Raw genomic sequence first — 17,536 nt, forward strand, 5'->3', positions numbered from 1 at the left:
AGCGGTGACAGAACCAGCACAGCACAGATGCACCCCATCCACAACCCACACAGGAGGTGTTTGCATGCAGAAAACCATCCTTGCAAACCAAACATGCACCCGGAACACAGCACTGGGGACGTTAAACCCTGCAGGTGACCCCAGAGCAAACACACGAGCTAAAAAAAGGGTGACAGATGTTGTAATATCAAAAGGATCCATGGATTTCTGCAAAACTCTTTATTGGTGAATGCTTAAATGAAATGGAAGCACTGGTCACAGCAAAGCCTCCTTCAGTGTCTTACTGTTCAGATGCAACACTACTAGAAAGTTTAATTAAGAACTAACAAAAGTGACTCATCTGCTTTCCCTAGAAACTGGAATGGAACTAAAACAACATGATGTAAGATTAAATTAAGCAGATGATTTTTAAAAGGCGTAATTTAGTGCGTAACATCTATCTAATGATTCCTCACAATAGCCTCCCTATAGATAAATCTTCCTGCCTGTACCGAGAGCATGAGGTTTAACTGAAGTGACCATTCAGTGCACATTGCCTTGGCCCCACATCTCTTCCTTCGGTATTTAGAAGTGAGGAACTGCAACAGAACCACTTCCATGTCTGGTCTTTCCCCTCCACCAGCTACCACATCCACCCTATAGTGCTCCACTGGGAGAAGCGAGCATCTTTCATTGTCTCCAAGCACTTAAAAATCTCCTAGAAATACACTTGAGAGGATAAACCCAACTGAACAGTGTTAATGAAAAACCTCTTACAGAGGGTTTTTAATTCACTAAACACACTAGTGATGAACAGTACCTGAGTTGCTGCATGGACTAACTCACTGTGAGTGATCCCATTCAGACTTCAGCACATCCAGGCTGTGCTGAGCAGCCCTGCAGACACCGAGCATGTTTCTCCCCTGCATCATGGCAAAAATAAGCTCTTCTGTGCTACCCATGAACCGGCTGTGACCCATAACCTTTATCCACTAATATGGAAGAGCCTGTTTCCACTCTGAATGAAATCTGATGTGGTCATTCTTCAGTTTAAAACCAAACCATGGGAAAATGCCTTCCCTTGGAGAAAAGCAGAACAAGAGCAGATATTGTTGCGGCCTCAGAATGAATTAAATGGCCTTCCCTGGGGCAGGGAGCTGGCCTGGTGGGTAATTACACTTTCTCCAAGAGTCAGACAAAAGATGGCAATAAGGAGCAGCGCTTTCATAACTGAATGGAAGGACAAGGCAGATTATGGTTCATGATACTTCTGTCCTCCTGTACAGCCTCCTCGCATCAAGAGAAACAAAAGCGTAACTCGGCAATATTCAGGCTACAACCAGTTCCCCAGGTACGGGCTGCATTTTCCTCTCTGTCACTCTCCCAATTAGTTTGTCCATATTAGTCTGGTTCTTGTAAAGAAACTACAAAATGGTTTGGGGCAAAAGAAGGGGGTTTTCCTGGCACTCCTACAATACCCTTACAACAAAACAGCCCTTTTATTCTGGACCATCCTCTACTCAAGCAATCATCACAATCACAACTTACCCGATACATAACTTGCAATTTTACTTAAAGCTACATGGAGGAGCTCACCTCTGCCTCCCAGGGGCTCTAGATTCTTGCATCATTACCCATGGCTCAGTATTTGTAAGAGCAAGGCTATTGATAATGAGAAGCAAACCCCAGAGGACCCCAAGGAGTTATTGGCAGAACTCATGCTGCTAATGCTGAAAGGAAAAACAACGTAATGGCATCATTTTTAACCTTAAGCCATACACAGTGTTTATACAACACTTGCTCATAAGCTAATCTAGCAGCATTTATTGGCACTTCCTTCTAGCTAAGAGTAATGGGAAAAGGATCAGGGTCTGAACTATCACAGGTGTTTTCAGACATAGTCAAAGTAAGTAAAGCTGTGGATTTTAGACATCTGCTCAGCATGCTCTTTCTGGAAATAGAGAACTGTTGTCCAGGGCGTGAATACTCTGGGTGATCATACTGAGAAACAGACTTTGAGAGGCTTGGAAAGCCATGATATCATGTGAAAACCCTGAAAAACTTCCTTTATGTGCACAAAAGGGTCTGAGTAAGGGGTGTTGTGGTGAGAATGCTGCAGGGATCAAGATTACTTTAGCCTAACTGTGTTCTTGTCAGTGTTTCCAGAAGCATTCGGCACACTGGTGAAGAGCAACGTTTATGGATTAACAATCCATGAGCTGAACTGGAAACACTGGAAATCCAACCTATGTGCCACACAGCCTGAAACAGTAACCTGAAACTCCAGAATGCCAATATCCTCCTCTTGAGATAGTTTAGCTACAAAAAAGGTTTTTCTACCCTTGTATTCATGTAAGGCACCTATTTCCTCTGCACAAATCTGAAGCCACTAGAGGAAACAGTGACTGAGGTGGGTGACACTACAAAAGAACCACGATGAAATGGGAAGGACTGCAGTATGACAGTGGATATGTCTAGAGCAGCAACAGAGCAAGAGGCAGAATTAATTCCATGAATACAGTGTGTTCCGCTCTTCCCGAGTCACACGTTTGTAAAATCTAAATGAACTTAAGAACTATCTTTATGGAGTCCTTACAGAACAATGCCCAGAATAAGATGTAGTTGCTTGTACAAAATAATTTAATGTGAAGTGACTGAGTCAGGTATTTACAAGCTTACTGCAAAGCATTCTACTAAATTCAAACAATGTATATGGCCAAGAAAATAGGGCCATTAATTACTGATTTGTAGTTCTGTTTCACCTCTTTCCACAGCAGCAGACAGTGTTTTCTTCTATTGAATCCTGCTGAAACCCAGAAGCCTCATCTGCGTTTACAGTAGATCCAGTTTTTGGTACTCGTAATAACATCTGAGGGGGGGGGAAAGGTGGCAAGTTAAATACTATCAGCAAGGGACACATTCTGGATTGTAAGAGCAAGGTGTTTGGACAAGCTGGCTGGATGTTCAACAGACAGCTCTCATTTGGCTGGAGGAATCTGAATCTTGTATGTCAATTACCAGTGACAACGGTGGTTTTGAGTATATGTACCCTATTAATGGAAAAGAGGTTCATCCAAAAGACTCCTTGATCAGATCTCCAGCATAAAAACCCCACCATCACCTTTCTGCAGTTTAATTCCCAATTCCCAGACTCCTCTAGAAAAGTATTAACAACCCCAAACTTGTTCTGGCACCACCACTTGCTGATTTCCAAGATCCACTTGCCTACCAAGTACAACCTATGTTCTGTATTAGCACAATTCCCTTAGGCACACGGCTTAACACCCTTAATCCATGATCTCTACAGAAGCATCAGATGATTGTCATTAATACAAGCACACACTTAAAAGCACTTCTCTGCTTTCTAGCTGCTGTATGTAACTCAATCTGTAACGAAGTGGGAGAGTATCTGGACCTAAGACATGCAATTCCATCGAAAATTTGTGTATATTCAGTATGTTTGAAAGCTATTATGCCTATACAGCATCACTTCATTAAACTAAAGCAGCATAAATGACAAATACAACTTGCAGACATTGTAAAAGAACTACTTGAAACTTAGGCAGACATACGCCATCCAGTGGCGCACCGAGAAACTTCAAGAGAGATCAGGGGATTTTACCTCTGGTTGCAGAGATAGTTTGGTTCAGTTCTCATTTCTGTTTAATGAAAATCTAGGAAGTGAAGAAAGGAGCTTCCCCTCTGTTAAGGGTCTCAGGGGAAAAGAACAGAAACCTTTAGAGAGAACCTGGTACTCCCTAAAGAAAAATACACCCCATTATTTGAACAACTTTCGGGGGGGAAAATACTGGGTGCTAAAGAGCTGAATTCAGCTGAGCAAGATATGAAACACACCAAGGACTGAAAGCTCAAGTCAGACGTATTCACCCTAGAAATAAGGCACAGGATAATAATTTATGAAATAAGCTGTTATCTTTTCTAGGGATTCTCCATACCAGCAGTGAAGCTCAAAGCTGTGCTTAGGAATAACTTGAAGAGGTGCAGATATTCCCAAAATTATCTTGTGGCACATCCTGGCCTTAATCTAGCTGATAAAATGGGCAGATTGTATGAATTCCTACACTAAAGATCCTCAGAGGAGAAAACATCAGTGGAGTTTGTTAGGGAAGCACTGCTGTATGAGAACAAGTCAGAAACTGGAAGTTTTCAGTGTCTTTTACTCTTTAGCCGTGTGGTTTTCCAGATATTCAGACTTGAAAACAACCCAACCTTTAAACCCTCAAATAGCCAGTGAGCACCAGTGACCTGTTTCTGTATGCTCTTACCTTCAGGCACTCCTTCGGGAAGGGAAAATGGTTTTGAGCTAACTGGGATTTGGAAAAGCCTGGGAGGCCTCTGGCATGGTGAAGTTCTAACAATGGAGCAGATTTCTTGTCTGGCACACGGAGGCTGAAAAGATAAATGACAGTTCATTCACACCGCTGTTTCCAGTGAAGAAATACTCTTCTAGCTTTCTTCTAGGGAAATTAAGAGATGACAGGCAGAAGACTTGCTTGGTTTTAATCAGTAAAAAGGAGTATCAGGGTGCACACTCACATCTAGCTCTGCAGGCTGAGCACGACCATGATTCCTTAAGGCTTTATTTTCCTCTTTGTTCAGCAATCTCCTGGAACTCCTTTGCTAAACAAGAATAGAGAAGAATTCAGTGTTAGTTTCAAATTCTCTGCGGTTTTAGTCCTCCAGCATTCCCCATGTACATACTACTATTTATAACAACTTCATTTAGAATCACTAATAGTTCTTTGGGTTTCAATTCCCAATTCCTGTCATTCACTTAAGCTCTCCAAACTGAGTTTACCGCAGGACAGAACACACACTTCTCGGGTCCCCTTCCCAACTAGGGGATAAAGCACCTCCTACTGCTTCTCATATTTGATTCTTGTGACGACTCACAGCTCTCACTTCCATGTTGTGCCTTTTGCTCATGAGCAGGGTGCAGGGGGGACACTTACCACCACAGCATCTGCCTGTTTGGCTGGCAGCTCTTCTGCAGTCAGCCCCGCTGATCTGGCTGACGTGTTTGCTGGCACATCAACCTGAGTGAACAATGATGCAGCTTCTTCGACTGTAGTTTTCTCTTGTTTCTTACACTTCAGCCTTTTGGGTTTAGCAGTTTGAGTGTCAGGCTAAAGGGTGAAATAATTACATCTTGCGTTAGAAAGTGAATCTCTGTGGTCTGGTAAGCACTAATAAAGAGAGTCCCATTCATCCTCAAGCTCTACACAACTGATTCAGTACCACTGACACAGTCAGTCTGATAGATAGTGAGCTCAGGGGTACCCATGATTATTACTGCTGTCCAGAGGGAGAAGCAAGCTACATCTTCACCCTCTGTGGGTGAAATGGGTTCCAGGGAAATGCTACATTTCCAGGTGGAGTTTCCACCTCTACAAGGAAGGAGCAAGTCATCTGTGCCACAACCTAGCTGATTTATTAAGGATCTTTCACCTTTCTTTCTGGTCCTAACGGTGGAGGATGGTGCATACCAGTTTTTAGGACCGGAGTTCTCTCTCTTGCAGCTGTAATTCTACAGACTTTTTTCCCTGTGATAAATTTCCAACAAATGAATTAACTTTGAGACAAAACCCACAGCTACTCCAACACGTATCTTACAGGATGGTTTTCAAAGAGGGAACATTCCAAAGCCACCCCTGCAAACACACTTCCTCCCTTCAATATAATCCTCATCTCCCTCTCCCTGCCAACAGAGTTACTTTACTCCCCTCCCCTTCCTTATCAATCTTATGTTCAGCTGGCTATTTACTGCTGGACACACGTACTGTGGAAGCAGAGGAGCTACATAATCATAGCAGCCTGTGCCAGTGGCAACTTCAGCTGCTATTACAGTCCAGATTAAGCAGGGACAAATTACGTGGTACCTGGGCCACAGCCAGAATTGCATCAGTCACAGTTCAGAACTGTAGTTACATGAGGGACTCCTCACACTACTTGGGAAGCTGAATTAAGTTCAAGTAAGAAGCATGATACAGTTCTGCTCCTGGATAAGTTAAATAAGAAATGTTAATTTGCATTGAGCATCACAAGTGATCCAATGGAAAAAATGCAGAGTTTGGGCCTTTTTTTGTTCTTAACACATTAATTAGAGCCAAGTCTTACTTACAGGGAAGACTTTCAATTCACACTTTCCCTTCTACACACAGCTGAGCTTAGCCTGTGCCAAGGGGACAAATGACCCAGTGGAATCCTGCTCTGGTATTTTGCTATCATTTCAGTTGGGGTAGAATATTCTGTTGTCTCACAGCTACTGCAACTGCTTCAGGTCACATTTTACCTGCCAGAGTAGTTGAAACACTCAGTGCTGAAGAGCTATATTGGAAATTTGGTGGTCTCTTTCTAGGAGAGGAGGAAGAAGAAATAAAGTCAACAACTAATCTGAGTGAATATTAACATTCAGAAAAAAACCCCAATGTGTAAGGAAATCATAGGAAAATACAGCCTGAAAAGAGATACAGCTTAGTTGTAAAAATATTGTTATGGAGGTACTTCCTCACACTTTACAGTTATTTGAAGTTTATCCTCAAGTCACACAGCTTATTCTGAAGATACGTGGTATTTCAGACACATTCACTAAAGTATTCAGCACTGAAGCACATTAGGACAAAACATGTTTGAGGAACATGCAGGGGAAAATTAGGTTCACAAGAAAATTCAGATTGAATTGCATAGAGATCTGTAACATTAGTATTGGTATAAATGTGTTATGAATGGAAATGTTTGCATGGAAGACTGGAAACAGCAGTACAAGGGTTACAAGATATGATACTGTTGCTATAAAAACACTCAGGTTTTAATATCAGGACCTGACAGCAACAGTGTGACAAGGCCAAGTGTAGAAGACCCTTTGCTGTGATAAAACCACACCACAGATGACTTGTCAACAGGAAACCTGGCATCCTAACAACAGGAGGGTGGCAACAGGGTCACAGCTATCGCATACACCATACTCTCCTTCTGGTAGACATGTCCTCTGAATAAAAAACCTGACAGCAGGCAGCAACCTGGTCCAAGGTTAATGAAGGCTGGAGTCAAGCAAGATTCTGAAGCAAAGGAGCAAAGAGCAGAAAAAATCTGCCCAAGACCTAATTTTGTCCTGGGCAAGCACAGAACACCAGAGGGTTAACAAGGACCTGACAACAGGTACCCTTCATACTTGCACTGCAGGGGCAATCCTGGCCAGACCTGGGCACACACATCTTGCTGCTTGTGACTGAATAAATCTGACAGCAGAAGAGCAATGGGATAAAAGGAACTTATCTGGGGATTCTGTAAATAAATCTCACCATAAAATCTTCCATAAAATCTTTCACTAAGTTTTCTTACACTGATTTCCCTACATCTGCGAGACCAAAACAAAAGCTTCTAAGGCAAACTCTTACCTGGCTTCATGCACCGATTTCAAAGTTAGTGAGGACACAAGTAGCTAAAACTCAACAGAATCATTTGTAGGATCAGAGGCTTAATCATAGGGGCCTTTCTTTGAAATAGTATTCAAAAGAGAAAAACCTGAACATTTTGGTGCGTTAAAGAGCCTGTTTTGCAGATTACCTTCTAGTGCCCTGGCCTTGAAAATCCTCCAGTACAGGTTCTAGAAAAACACAAAAGCTAAACTTTAAAAGAAACAGCCAAGCAGACAATGTTTTAGCACACACCGAATAGCAAAGCAAAATATTAGAAGCAAACACAGACCACTAGCAGGGAGCTGGTCCCTATTTTGCAGAATCATTACATATTTAATACAAGTTTCTTGCACTGGAGTGAGATTTGTTTGGGTATGTATTCTGAAGCATTGTAGAAAAGAGTTACCTAATATTGCTGACAGATGTGTGATCTGTGGCATCTTATCTATGGCCACTGCTTTGCTGCAGTCCAGGAGAGTGGAGTTCTTGTACTTGCTGAAGTCCTCAGTGTGAAAATGACTTCTTTCTGGACATAAAAGATGTAAGTGCAAGATTCTTATGTTGAAGTTCATTGAGTTATTAATTTGGAGGTGTTTGACTCCAAGCAGATTTGTTGGTCACCCTCAATAAGCAGCTTGTGTCAACAGTGACTACTTAAAGCTTACGGTATGCTTCAAATTACACTTCATGCACACCAGATTGGAGGACCCAAGTATACACATCCCATCCCATGTTAAACAAAGGTTGGCTTATAACAAAGATCTGACCTGGCGAGTCACACTAGGAGAGGCCACTAGTGTTTCTGTTATAGGAAGTCCCCCCACATCGTTTTCTACATCAAATAAAGCTCAAAGACCCAGAAGTCTCACCTGAATCATCGTCTCTGAATATTTCAGGGGACGGGCAACTGTTCAGGTTGTCACTAGCACCTGCGTTATAATCTACAGTTGAATCTACATCTAAACACTCTAGGAAACAGGTTGTAACGCCTGTGGGAAGAGTCATTCCTGTACCTAGAGACAGACACAACAGGCTGCTATAAAAAAAAAAAAAGAACAAGTCCCATCTTGTACAAACCACCAAGATTTCCTTACATAAGATTCATTCCTCTAATGACATTGTCAAGTCAGTTTCTTATACTGATTCATAGTACAGCTGAAGAAGCAAATGAACAAAGGGCATCCTGAAGCCCAGTTTACACTGCCATAAGCTAACAGAAGACATCTTCCTTGTGCAAAGCTCGCTCGAAATACCTGAAGAATTTACCTTCTGATCAGGCTACTCTTAGGCTGATCTATTTTCAGAAGGACAACCTATTCAGGCATAAGCTTTTAAAAATGCAGGTTTGAGTAAATTAAAGAAGTCATGGCCACAATTAGTTCTGTCAATACTAAACCAGGATCATGTGGTTTTCAGCAGGTTGGGCTCAAGTCTCAAGTCTTGTGAGCCTCCCATCCTGCTTGTGCTGCCTACAATCAATTCATGTCTCTGGCCATGGCAGGGGGGTTGGAACTGGAGGAGCTTTAAGGTCCTTTCAAACCCAAACCATTCTGTGATTCTATTCTATGATTCTAAGCCACATGCCACAACAAGAAGCAGAAGTCCAGCCAGTGTTCTCAAAACCTTTACCTTCTAACATCACACAGTTTGAATCAGTGCAGGAACAGCACACCAGTGCTTTTATAGACATATAATTAAATATATATAATGAATGTTACATTTAGGTTTATACAAATATAGAAATCTATTTAATAATACAATGCATTGCCATTATACTCACTTGAAGTCACGTCATCATTTTTCAAACTGTCTTTACTTTCATTGTTGATTGTCAGGGACTCCTAAAATTAAATACCCAATGTAAACAACTGGTGGGCTCCAAATAAAAGCCTGTGTTATCAAGAAAACAGTTATTTCGTAGCAGTATCATTTCAGCCTTCTGCTGTAGCAGATTTCAGTTCAAATACCCCTGGTGAACTATTTTCTTGCCACTGCAGTATTGACGCTCCTGTAACAGCTCCACTCAGTCACCTCACTTTGTTCCAGTTTTAGTAACATGAGGAAGAGCACAACAGTAACTCGCCAAAGGTCTGTGTCTGAACTAGGAGCAAGCAATTCCCTGGAATCACATTCTAATGAAGTATCTGCCACACAACACAACTGCTACAGCCTGTCCTCATTAAGGATAATTAGGTTTGTGTTTTCCCATGTTACCAATAGCTCCAACCACTTTTATTCTGGCCAAAGCCACAAGCAAATATCACCAAGATACAGGACCAAGTTCACCCTGAAACATTCATCACACACGAATATAATTCATCTCTGCTTGATGAGAGAAAGAATTTAACATGTCACATGTCTTTTACTTATTCTGCATAAGTTACTTGCAGATAAAGCGCAAGGCAGGATGCTCACCTTCAGCGGTACAGTGCTTTCTTCAGCTGCCTCTTCTCTTGTATCCAGGTCTGTTTTTTCTTTGACATTCACTTGATTGCTGCAGTTGAAGAACAGAGCTAAGCTCAATACACGGAGCTACGCTACAGAAACTACAACATCACTTTAGGAGGTGCAACAAACAGTCTGAAAACCCTCCCTTTACAGAGAGTTCACACTCCCACAAGCCTCTCATACAGGCAAGGCAATGTAAGCATGCAGCTGGTGTTAATAATGGTGTGTCTGAGTGAGCTCCAACAGACCTTAGGTTGCACAAATCTCTCACTTGGGCGACTTCAAGGTTTTCTGTAATTTTGGGGAGGGTTTTCACACGGGACTTTCTCTTCAGGTCTGGAGAAGAAGAAGTATTGAGTTCAGTGATTTTAGTGGATGATGATTTCTAATAGGGCACCTTTAGCTGTTCCCCTCTTCCATGCCCATCACAAGCACTACAAATGCTGAATCTGCTTTACTTTTACCCAAGCTTTTTTCCAGCAGCAAGACAAACCAAACCCAAACCAACAACCAGGCTCCAAGATACAGTCCAGGTGCTTTAGAAACCTATTGAATTAAAAGGAAAGAAAAGCACAAACACCTTGAAAGTGACCTTTATGAAAACCCTTTTCATTACCAACAGATAAGCAGAGGGAACGGTCTCTTTTCCGCATCAGCTCCTGCTTTCTCCACGCTGCAAAGGACACGGATCTCAAGAAACCTCTTCCCAACCTCTCCCAGGAGCAGCTATGGGATGACGCTATGGAATGCCGAAGCAACATAACGCTGCTATTGACATGAACCTTCCCCGGAGGGAGGCTTAATGTGCCCGCCATCCGTACCCACCGCTCAGAGCGCCACGAAACCACCCGCACTACGAGGCCGTCCCCGCACCCAGCCTCCTCCCCGCCGGTGAAGCGCTTACAGCCGGGCTTCGGCCCGCGGGGGCTCCCGCTGTCGAAGAGGCGCCGCCGGCACCGCTGGGAGGCATCGGCCAGGCCGACGGCTCCGCCCGGCAGCAAGGCCGCCCCCGGCAGCGGGGACAAGTGCCGCTTCTTCCGCCGTGCCTTCCCGTAGCGGAGCCGCTCCATCGCGGGCCGCGTCCGCCGGCAGCCGCTCAGAACCGGGCGAGGACCGGAATGACCGCAAGGGGCGAGCACCGGCTCCTTAACAGCTGCAACCGGCGCCCCACGCCCCCAGCGCGCATGCGCGGCGCGGGGCCGCGGTACCCACGGCAGGCAGCAGGCGGCGCCACCTCCTCGCGGCGCCGGGCGGAGCGGCCGAGGGGCGCGGGTGATGCTCGGGGGGGCTCGGCCCGGCCGGAGCCGTTTGGGAGGGGAAAGGGAGGGAACGGGGCTCGTGCCTGGGCGTTAAACGCGGCTGGTGTGGGGTTTGTGTTGATTAGAACGTGAGCTTCGTTGTTTTGAGCCCTGAAGCTCAGGGAGCTCATCAAGGCCAAGCGCAAACGGGCTGGGGAAAACTGGATGGAGGAGCCTGAAGAGGACATTGGGGTGTTGGTCGACGAGAAGCTCCGGGGGCTGCACCCGCAGAGCGTGAGCAGCAGCTCAGGGAGGGGACCTCCCCCTGCAGCCCTGATCCAGACCTAGGGGAGCAGCACAAGAGGGACCTGGAGCTGTTGGAGCGAGTCCAGAGGAGGCCATGGGGATGCTGCGAGGGCTGGAGCAGCTCTGCTCTGGAGCCAGGCTGAGAGAGCTGGGCTGGGGCAGCCTGGAGAAGAGAAGGCTCCTGAAGGGGAGACCTGAGAGCAGCTCCAGTGCCTAAAGGGGCTGCAGGAAAGCTCCAGGCACGCAGGGTGCAGTGCATGCCCCCTCCCTGTCACTGGTTATCACTAACAGATGTGCCAACAGATGGGTTTTCTGATCCTACGCCCTGCAATAGAAATCATGGATGTTATATTCCCCTTACCTGTCAGATCCCATCCTTCAGCAGAAGTTTATACAGTTTATCTCATGGCTTCTGAGATAACTCTATGGCATCGCTAGACTTCATTTGAAGGGTGAGGTGCAAGCATATGCAAACACTGGAGTAGAGACCAAATGCTTTTAAACTTTATTGTTTTAGACACATAGTCTGAAAAAATACTATGCATTCCCAATTGTCAATTCATATTAAACAAGCATATACATTTGGTTACATTATTATTGATCTGAAATAAAAAAAAAGGAAACCATTACAGAAAGACTGCTGCATCTTCAGAGCACTTTGCAACAACTCGTTTTTGTTTGAGACTGCTAAAATCAATCTCAGGTCCCAATATTCCTTTGGTTGCTTTATAATGAGTATTAATCTGATCAGCCAACACGTTGGGTGTAGGCACGCGTCCTGCACTCCCATGGTGAGGCCAATGTGCTGGAGTGACAACGGGGTTTAGAAAAGAGCTTTTATTGTACCTTAGTCCATGAGAAAACCTTCAGAGAGGTTTGGAGAAGTGCGACAGTTGTAATTCCTTATAAAAGCCACCACATGCTGATATACCAAACCTGAAAACCCCTTTAATTACAGGTAAGATTGGGGGGGGTTACACAAATGGAAAGGGTATATTTTAACCCCTTCACTTCCAGCTGAATATAGAGCAGGCAGCACTTAGGACTCGTTTGCTGTTTATACTTGTCTAAAATACATACCAGAAAGCTGAAATGAAGGGCTTAAAGGGGCTCTGGATGCCTCAGAAGACATTTTATTTTGGAACAATTCCAGGGATCTAAACCTTTTTTCCCTCCCCAGGCTACAAGCATCCCAATTTCTCCTCCAGAAAGCACAGCCTCAGCGTTGAACAGAAGCAAAAGTGGAGCAGAAACCACTGAATGTGCAAAGTACTGAAGAATGTTAATGCCAAGAAGAAGCAAAGAGCTAATTCCTCTATTTTTTGGTTTTCCACGGACAAAACCAAAGTGAGCTAAAGATACAAAAAGTACGCCGATAGAATTGCCTCTAAATAAAATGCTTTTCCCACTTTCCTGTAAGGCATCAAGAGGTCTTTAAGTAATCTGTTACCATGCAAAAATAGTATATTCTTCCCCAGTTTACATTCATCTTGTAGCAATTTATTTACATAGAGATCACCCGGTTGTGCTTGTAACACATGGAAAATAAACGATAGATTAAAAGAATCTAAGTGATTTTTGTCTTGTTCCAGAAGATTTAAGTCAGGTTCTTTTCTGTTATGTGTAAAATGAAGAATTAACTTTGGAATTAGTTATCTCGAGGAGTAAAACCTTTATTAGACAGCCCTGGGGGCTTCTCCTTGGTGGTCACAAGAAGTAGTTCAGTTTACAAGGGCTCAATGCAACTTAAACATTCCTGGCATTTGAGCATGTTCGTGCCTAGCTCATGCGTTACACCCGTTTTCAAGTTTTAATCTCATCGTTATGATTACAGCAAGAAAAAGTGACCTGCAGAGGAAAATCTGATTGCACAAGAAGTATTAAAGAGAGCTTCTAGGTGATTTATACAAGTGCTGAAAGTATTCACTCTTTTCGGTGTGACAACACAAGTCCTCTCCGATTTCACATCGTTCCAGTGTGGCCAAGTCTGTGTTTTTGCTTTCTTATTCTTTAGGTGTCCATTTCTTTGGCTCTAGTGCATCTGACATTTTGCATCAGGTACCAAAAGAGGAATAGAGATATTCATTCAGCATTATAGATGTAAATGTGTCAGCCATCTAAGCTCTCAATAAACTCACTGGGATCTTCTATACTAATACAAGTCAGAGTTCAGTTGCCTAGAAAAGTGTGGTAAACTGGGAAAAAAGGAAATCAAATTAATGTGGTAGAAAAAGGTCAGTGGGAAATAGCTCTTTTGTACTTATTTAGATGACTTTTTAATTGTAATCATTTAGTTTTTAAAGTGTGTCCCATGAAAGCACACAGGAAATTGAACCGAAGCTAGTTCTTCATCGCTTTGAAGCAAGCGCAATGACTGTCTTTTGGCTGATACAAAAGGAGATGAGCTAGACTCCGCAGAGCTAAAAAGCCCTTATGACTTGACCCAAAGAGCAGATTTCATACAGTAATTCCTGCCCCATGCAGACGTGGCAGACACAGATTCCCCAGGGATGCTCTTGCTGCGTGTGCTGGTGACGAATGAACGTACAATCCTGTCAGATCACTGTGACGGGATTTCTTGCTTGCTTTGAACTGATATGAATCACTGCGCTGGAATCCAATGAGGAATTGGGCGCAAAGAGGAATTCAGACAAATAAATACTTCCACATCTGATAAATCAAATTGCTCTGTTCTTTATATGAGTGATTATGCTAGCTGATACGCTTCCTTTGGATCATTTTGTTAGGAAATTACTGCAATAAATCAGTCGTCGGGTAACACTAACTCATTAATCCAATGTATTTCATTTGGAAGCGTGCAACGGAATTGTAGAGGGAAAGTAAGAGATCATTTAGAGTGAAAATTTGGGGCTTCAAAAGTGGATTCCAGTTTAAGAGAGAAAACAAGTGTGCTTTCACTGTCCTAGCAAGGAAGCTCTAGCAGGCACAGCTCCATGCTAGTACGCACTGGTGCAACGAACAGCAGCTATTCAAATACACAGATACATGTAGGACCCTGTTTAGCAGAAGAAAGCCACCAACAGTCCAAGCGTTCAAGCGACTTAACGTTACAGTTCTCTTGTTGCTTTGTACCATGCTTTCCATCAGGAGAGGGCTCCAGTCTGTGCCTGTCCCCCAGGGGACTTACACCCTCTTCTAACAGCTGCCACTGGCTGTGAAAACTTAAGGTTTCATCCTGAAAACATGCTGTTTGTTCCATAGAGGTCACTGGAAGTGATGACAGTGGGAACTGAGGCTCCCAGGTGTCTGGGCATAGAGATGTTTTCTTCACAGGCCTTTCTACAGCCACATCCAGTGGTGTACCGCTACCGTGCCACCATACATCAGCCAACACAGCCTTTTGCCCATCATCAGGGGCCTGCTGGAGCTGCATCTCTTCCATTCCTGGTCAACAGAAGGAAGTCTTCTCCCAGCCCAATTTGTTCTGCTAAGTTCCATTCAGAATCATAGAACGATTTGTGTTGGAAGGGACCTTAAAGCTCCTCCAGCTCCAACCCCTGCCACGGGCAGGGACCCCTTCCACTGGAGCAGCTTGCTCCAAGCCCCTGTGTCCAACCTGGCCTTGAGCACTGCCAGGGATGGGGCAGCCACAGCTTCTCTGGACAACCTGGATAATCACAGCCTGTACTTCATGCTCCATTCCTTTAGCACTGTTTCTGAAAGGGAGTTAGTCCAACTGGACTACCCAGTATTAGCAGCATGTAAAGTAATAAATTAGGGATGAGAACTGGGGTTAATGTGAGCTCCCACAAAAAGCTGCCACAGAGGCAGTCGTGCTTTTGTAACCTTACCACTTGGAGCAGTTCAGATGTCCATGAGTGTTCTGAACTGAAGGAGGCCCTAATGAAAAATCAGCATGCCATGTATAAAATGAGTTCAGATGAAAAGAACGGAAGAGGGAATTGCATCCTACTGCTTCCCAACCCATTCTTGTAATTTCAAGGTAATATTAATCCATTAGATGTAAATAGTAATAGTTCTTTTAAGTACAAAGAGCAGGAGATTGGTTCCTATTTGTGTTCTGGTTTTTAGGACATTAATGATTAAATCAAATCAATGCAATTTATGTCCTGGAAAATACAAAAACTATCACTTAATATATAAACCAATATCCAGCTTGAAGTTCCAGATCAGGGAAAACAGACTTTCACCATCAATCACTGACTGTTTGAGGTAGACCGCATTATTGAATTACCCACGATTTTAGTTTCTAATGTTATTAGGTTATGTACAATCAGATATCAACAGACATACCTGAAATTTTCCTTATTTTAATTAAAAACGTTTGGCGTTATTAATAATGTAAGTTTCCATAATTTACTTGGTCATGGATTGAAATCTCTGTATATTTTGTGGCAATTTAACATCATTCTTAGTAGTACCCTATTGTGTACATAGAGTAGAAAATAAACTGTATTACACCTGATGGAAAAAAAAGAAGGAAAGATGTGGTTAGTGGTGAAACCCTAGAACAATGAAAGGCTCAGATGTAAGATTCAGATGCTTATCCGTTTCAGCTGTGCCCTTCTGGCTCTGTACTTTTGAGGATTATTCTAATATTGCTATGAAGTCCATTATTCAGAAGGTTCTTCCCAGGATTTCAGATGGACACACTTGAATATAGCTCTTCTATTTGTTTTTTGAAGTAATCTCGCAGTTCTGGTCTCTTGGCCTTCAACGTTGGTGTCAACAAACCGTTTTGTACTGAGAACATATCAGAGTGAATGTAAATAGCTTTGACCTGTAATAAAAGAGAGATGCATTTATAGCAGAAATGACAGCATCGCACTGAATAAGCCTAACTCCTTATGCCAGCCTCACTGTGCTACCTCTGGTTGTGCGCAGGGGACCCAGGATTTCCCTCACCTGCCCAAGTTTCCTGAGGTTCCACTAAATCCCTCCACCACCCCATACTGCTCCCTGCTCTTATGCTTGTTTTCCCATGTCCCACACAAGGGAGCTCTCTTTGGCCTTGCAAAGTTACCGTGAAGCTTTGTGGGCACAAAGAACGCACGTGGCGATGATCATCTTTAAGGATGGTGTTTTATTAGCTAATTAAAATGATGTCAAACCATTCAGCCCAGGCAAACAGGGTTTGTTCCATGCTGCCCTGGTCGACGGGGGTCTCCCTGAGCAAAGCAGGGAGCCTGGCAGTGAGGAGTGAGGGAGGCAGAAAAGGGCTGCATGACTGGCCATGGTCACTGATGGAAGGCAGAACTCCCCAGCCCTCTGCTGCTCTCCCGATTCCCCAAGCCAGACTGGTTTGCATTTTGTTCAGCTGAGAGCTGCAGGAATATACAGTGAGGATCCATTTTTAAACTCCTATTGGATATGTTGGACACTGTGGTCCTGTTCCTCCCCCCCCAGTGATGTCCTTCACAAAGCCAGTGTTGGTGCTATTAAAGCTGCACTGGCTGCTGGGTTCCAGAGCCCAGAGCTCTCACTGCCAAGTCAGAGATCCACGCTCAGGCCACTGGCACTGCAGGCAAGGACACAGATGTTAAGAGTCTCTCTTCCATATAGAAGGGATCCCATTCCACACAGACATGAACCCTAGTATCTGGCTTTAAGGTTTGGGTTTAAGATTGCATACTGCAACAGAGATCAAATTTTAAAGCCCTTTAATTTTGAAATGTGAAGATGGCAAGGCTTTTACCCCACTTTGTAGTTTATTAATTGCAAACTCCTGGTAGAATAGACTACTTGAGGACATTTCATACCACGGGACTACGGCAGGCACAAGCCAGATTTAGTGCCACAAGCAACTATGTGCATTATAAACCATGCTTCATTTCATTTTACTATCATTTCACTGGTATATGTAACTGAGAAATGAAGAATAACAAGTCTATGTTTAATGGTGCTGCTGCTGCATATGGTGAATTACCTGTCAGAATTACCACCCAGACACAACCTAAACAAAAGCAAAATTCCATGCTCATTCTATGTCATGATGAAGATGTTCATTGTTTGAACAGAAAGAAGCACCTGACGTTTTAAAATGTGATGGATTATGCTTTCACTGTGTTTTTAATGCTGTGTAAACCGCGGCTGATTTCTCATCTCTCCTCCTCAAGTGTCTGTAGCTCTGTTGCAACAATATTT

At 43.6% G+C, this 17,536-nt stretch overlaps 2 protein-coding genes across 7 annotated transcripts in view; both read right to left on the reverse strand.

The window, feature by feature from the left end:
* Nucleotides 1-2,598: 2,598 nt before the first annotated feature.
* MEIKIN (meiotic kinetochore factor) lies at nt 2,599-10,936 on the reverse strand. Its single transcript, XM_061347566.1, has 13 exons — nt 10,771-10,936; nt 10,115-10,202; nt 9,834-9,912; nt 9,199-9,259; nt 8,288-8,431; nt 7,825-7,944; nt 7,567-7,606; nt 6,293-6,354; nt 5,449-5,543; nt 4,953-5,126; nt 4,537-4,620; nt 4,266-4,389; nt 2,599-2,848 (listed from the first exon to the last, which is right to left on the reverse strand). Exons 1-13 carry the CDS (start codon nt 10,934-10,936, stop codon nt 2,802-2,804), a joined length of 1,284 nt encoding a protein of 427 aa, XP_061203550.1. The 3' UTR covers nt 2,599-2,801.
* Nucleotides 10,937-14,186: 3,250 nt separating this feature from the next.
* ACSL6 (acyl-CoA synthetase long chain family member 6) overlaps nt 14,187-17,536 on the reverse strand; it is a 44,318-nt gene continuing 40,968 nt past the window's right edge. For all 6 annotated transcript variants that reach the window (XM_061347996.1, XM_061347987.1, XM_061348022.1 and 3 more), the window contains exon 21: nt 14,187-16,172. In XM_061347996.1, coding sequence (XP_061203980.1) covers nt 16,032-16,172 — 141 coding nt within the window. In that variant the 3' untranslated portion in view covers nt 14,187-16,031. The remainder of the gene's footprint in view (nt 16,173-17,536) is intronic.

The sequence above is a fragment of the Neopsephotus bourkii genome, unplaced genomic scaffold (genome assembly GCF_033783945.1).
Source record: "Neopsephotus bourkii isolate Nb327-2 ecotype Australia unplaced genomic scaffold, CSIRO-AGI_Nbou_v1 NB_52, whole genome shotgun sequence".
In the NCBI taxonomy this organism is placed as follows: Eukaryota; Metazoa; Chordata; class Aves; order Psittaciformes; family Psittacidae; genus Neopsephotus; species Neopsephotus bourkii.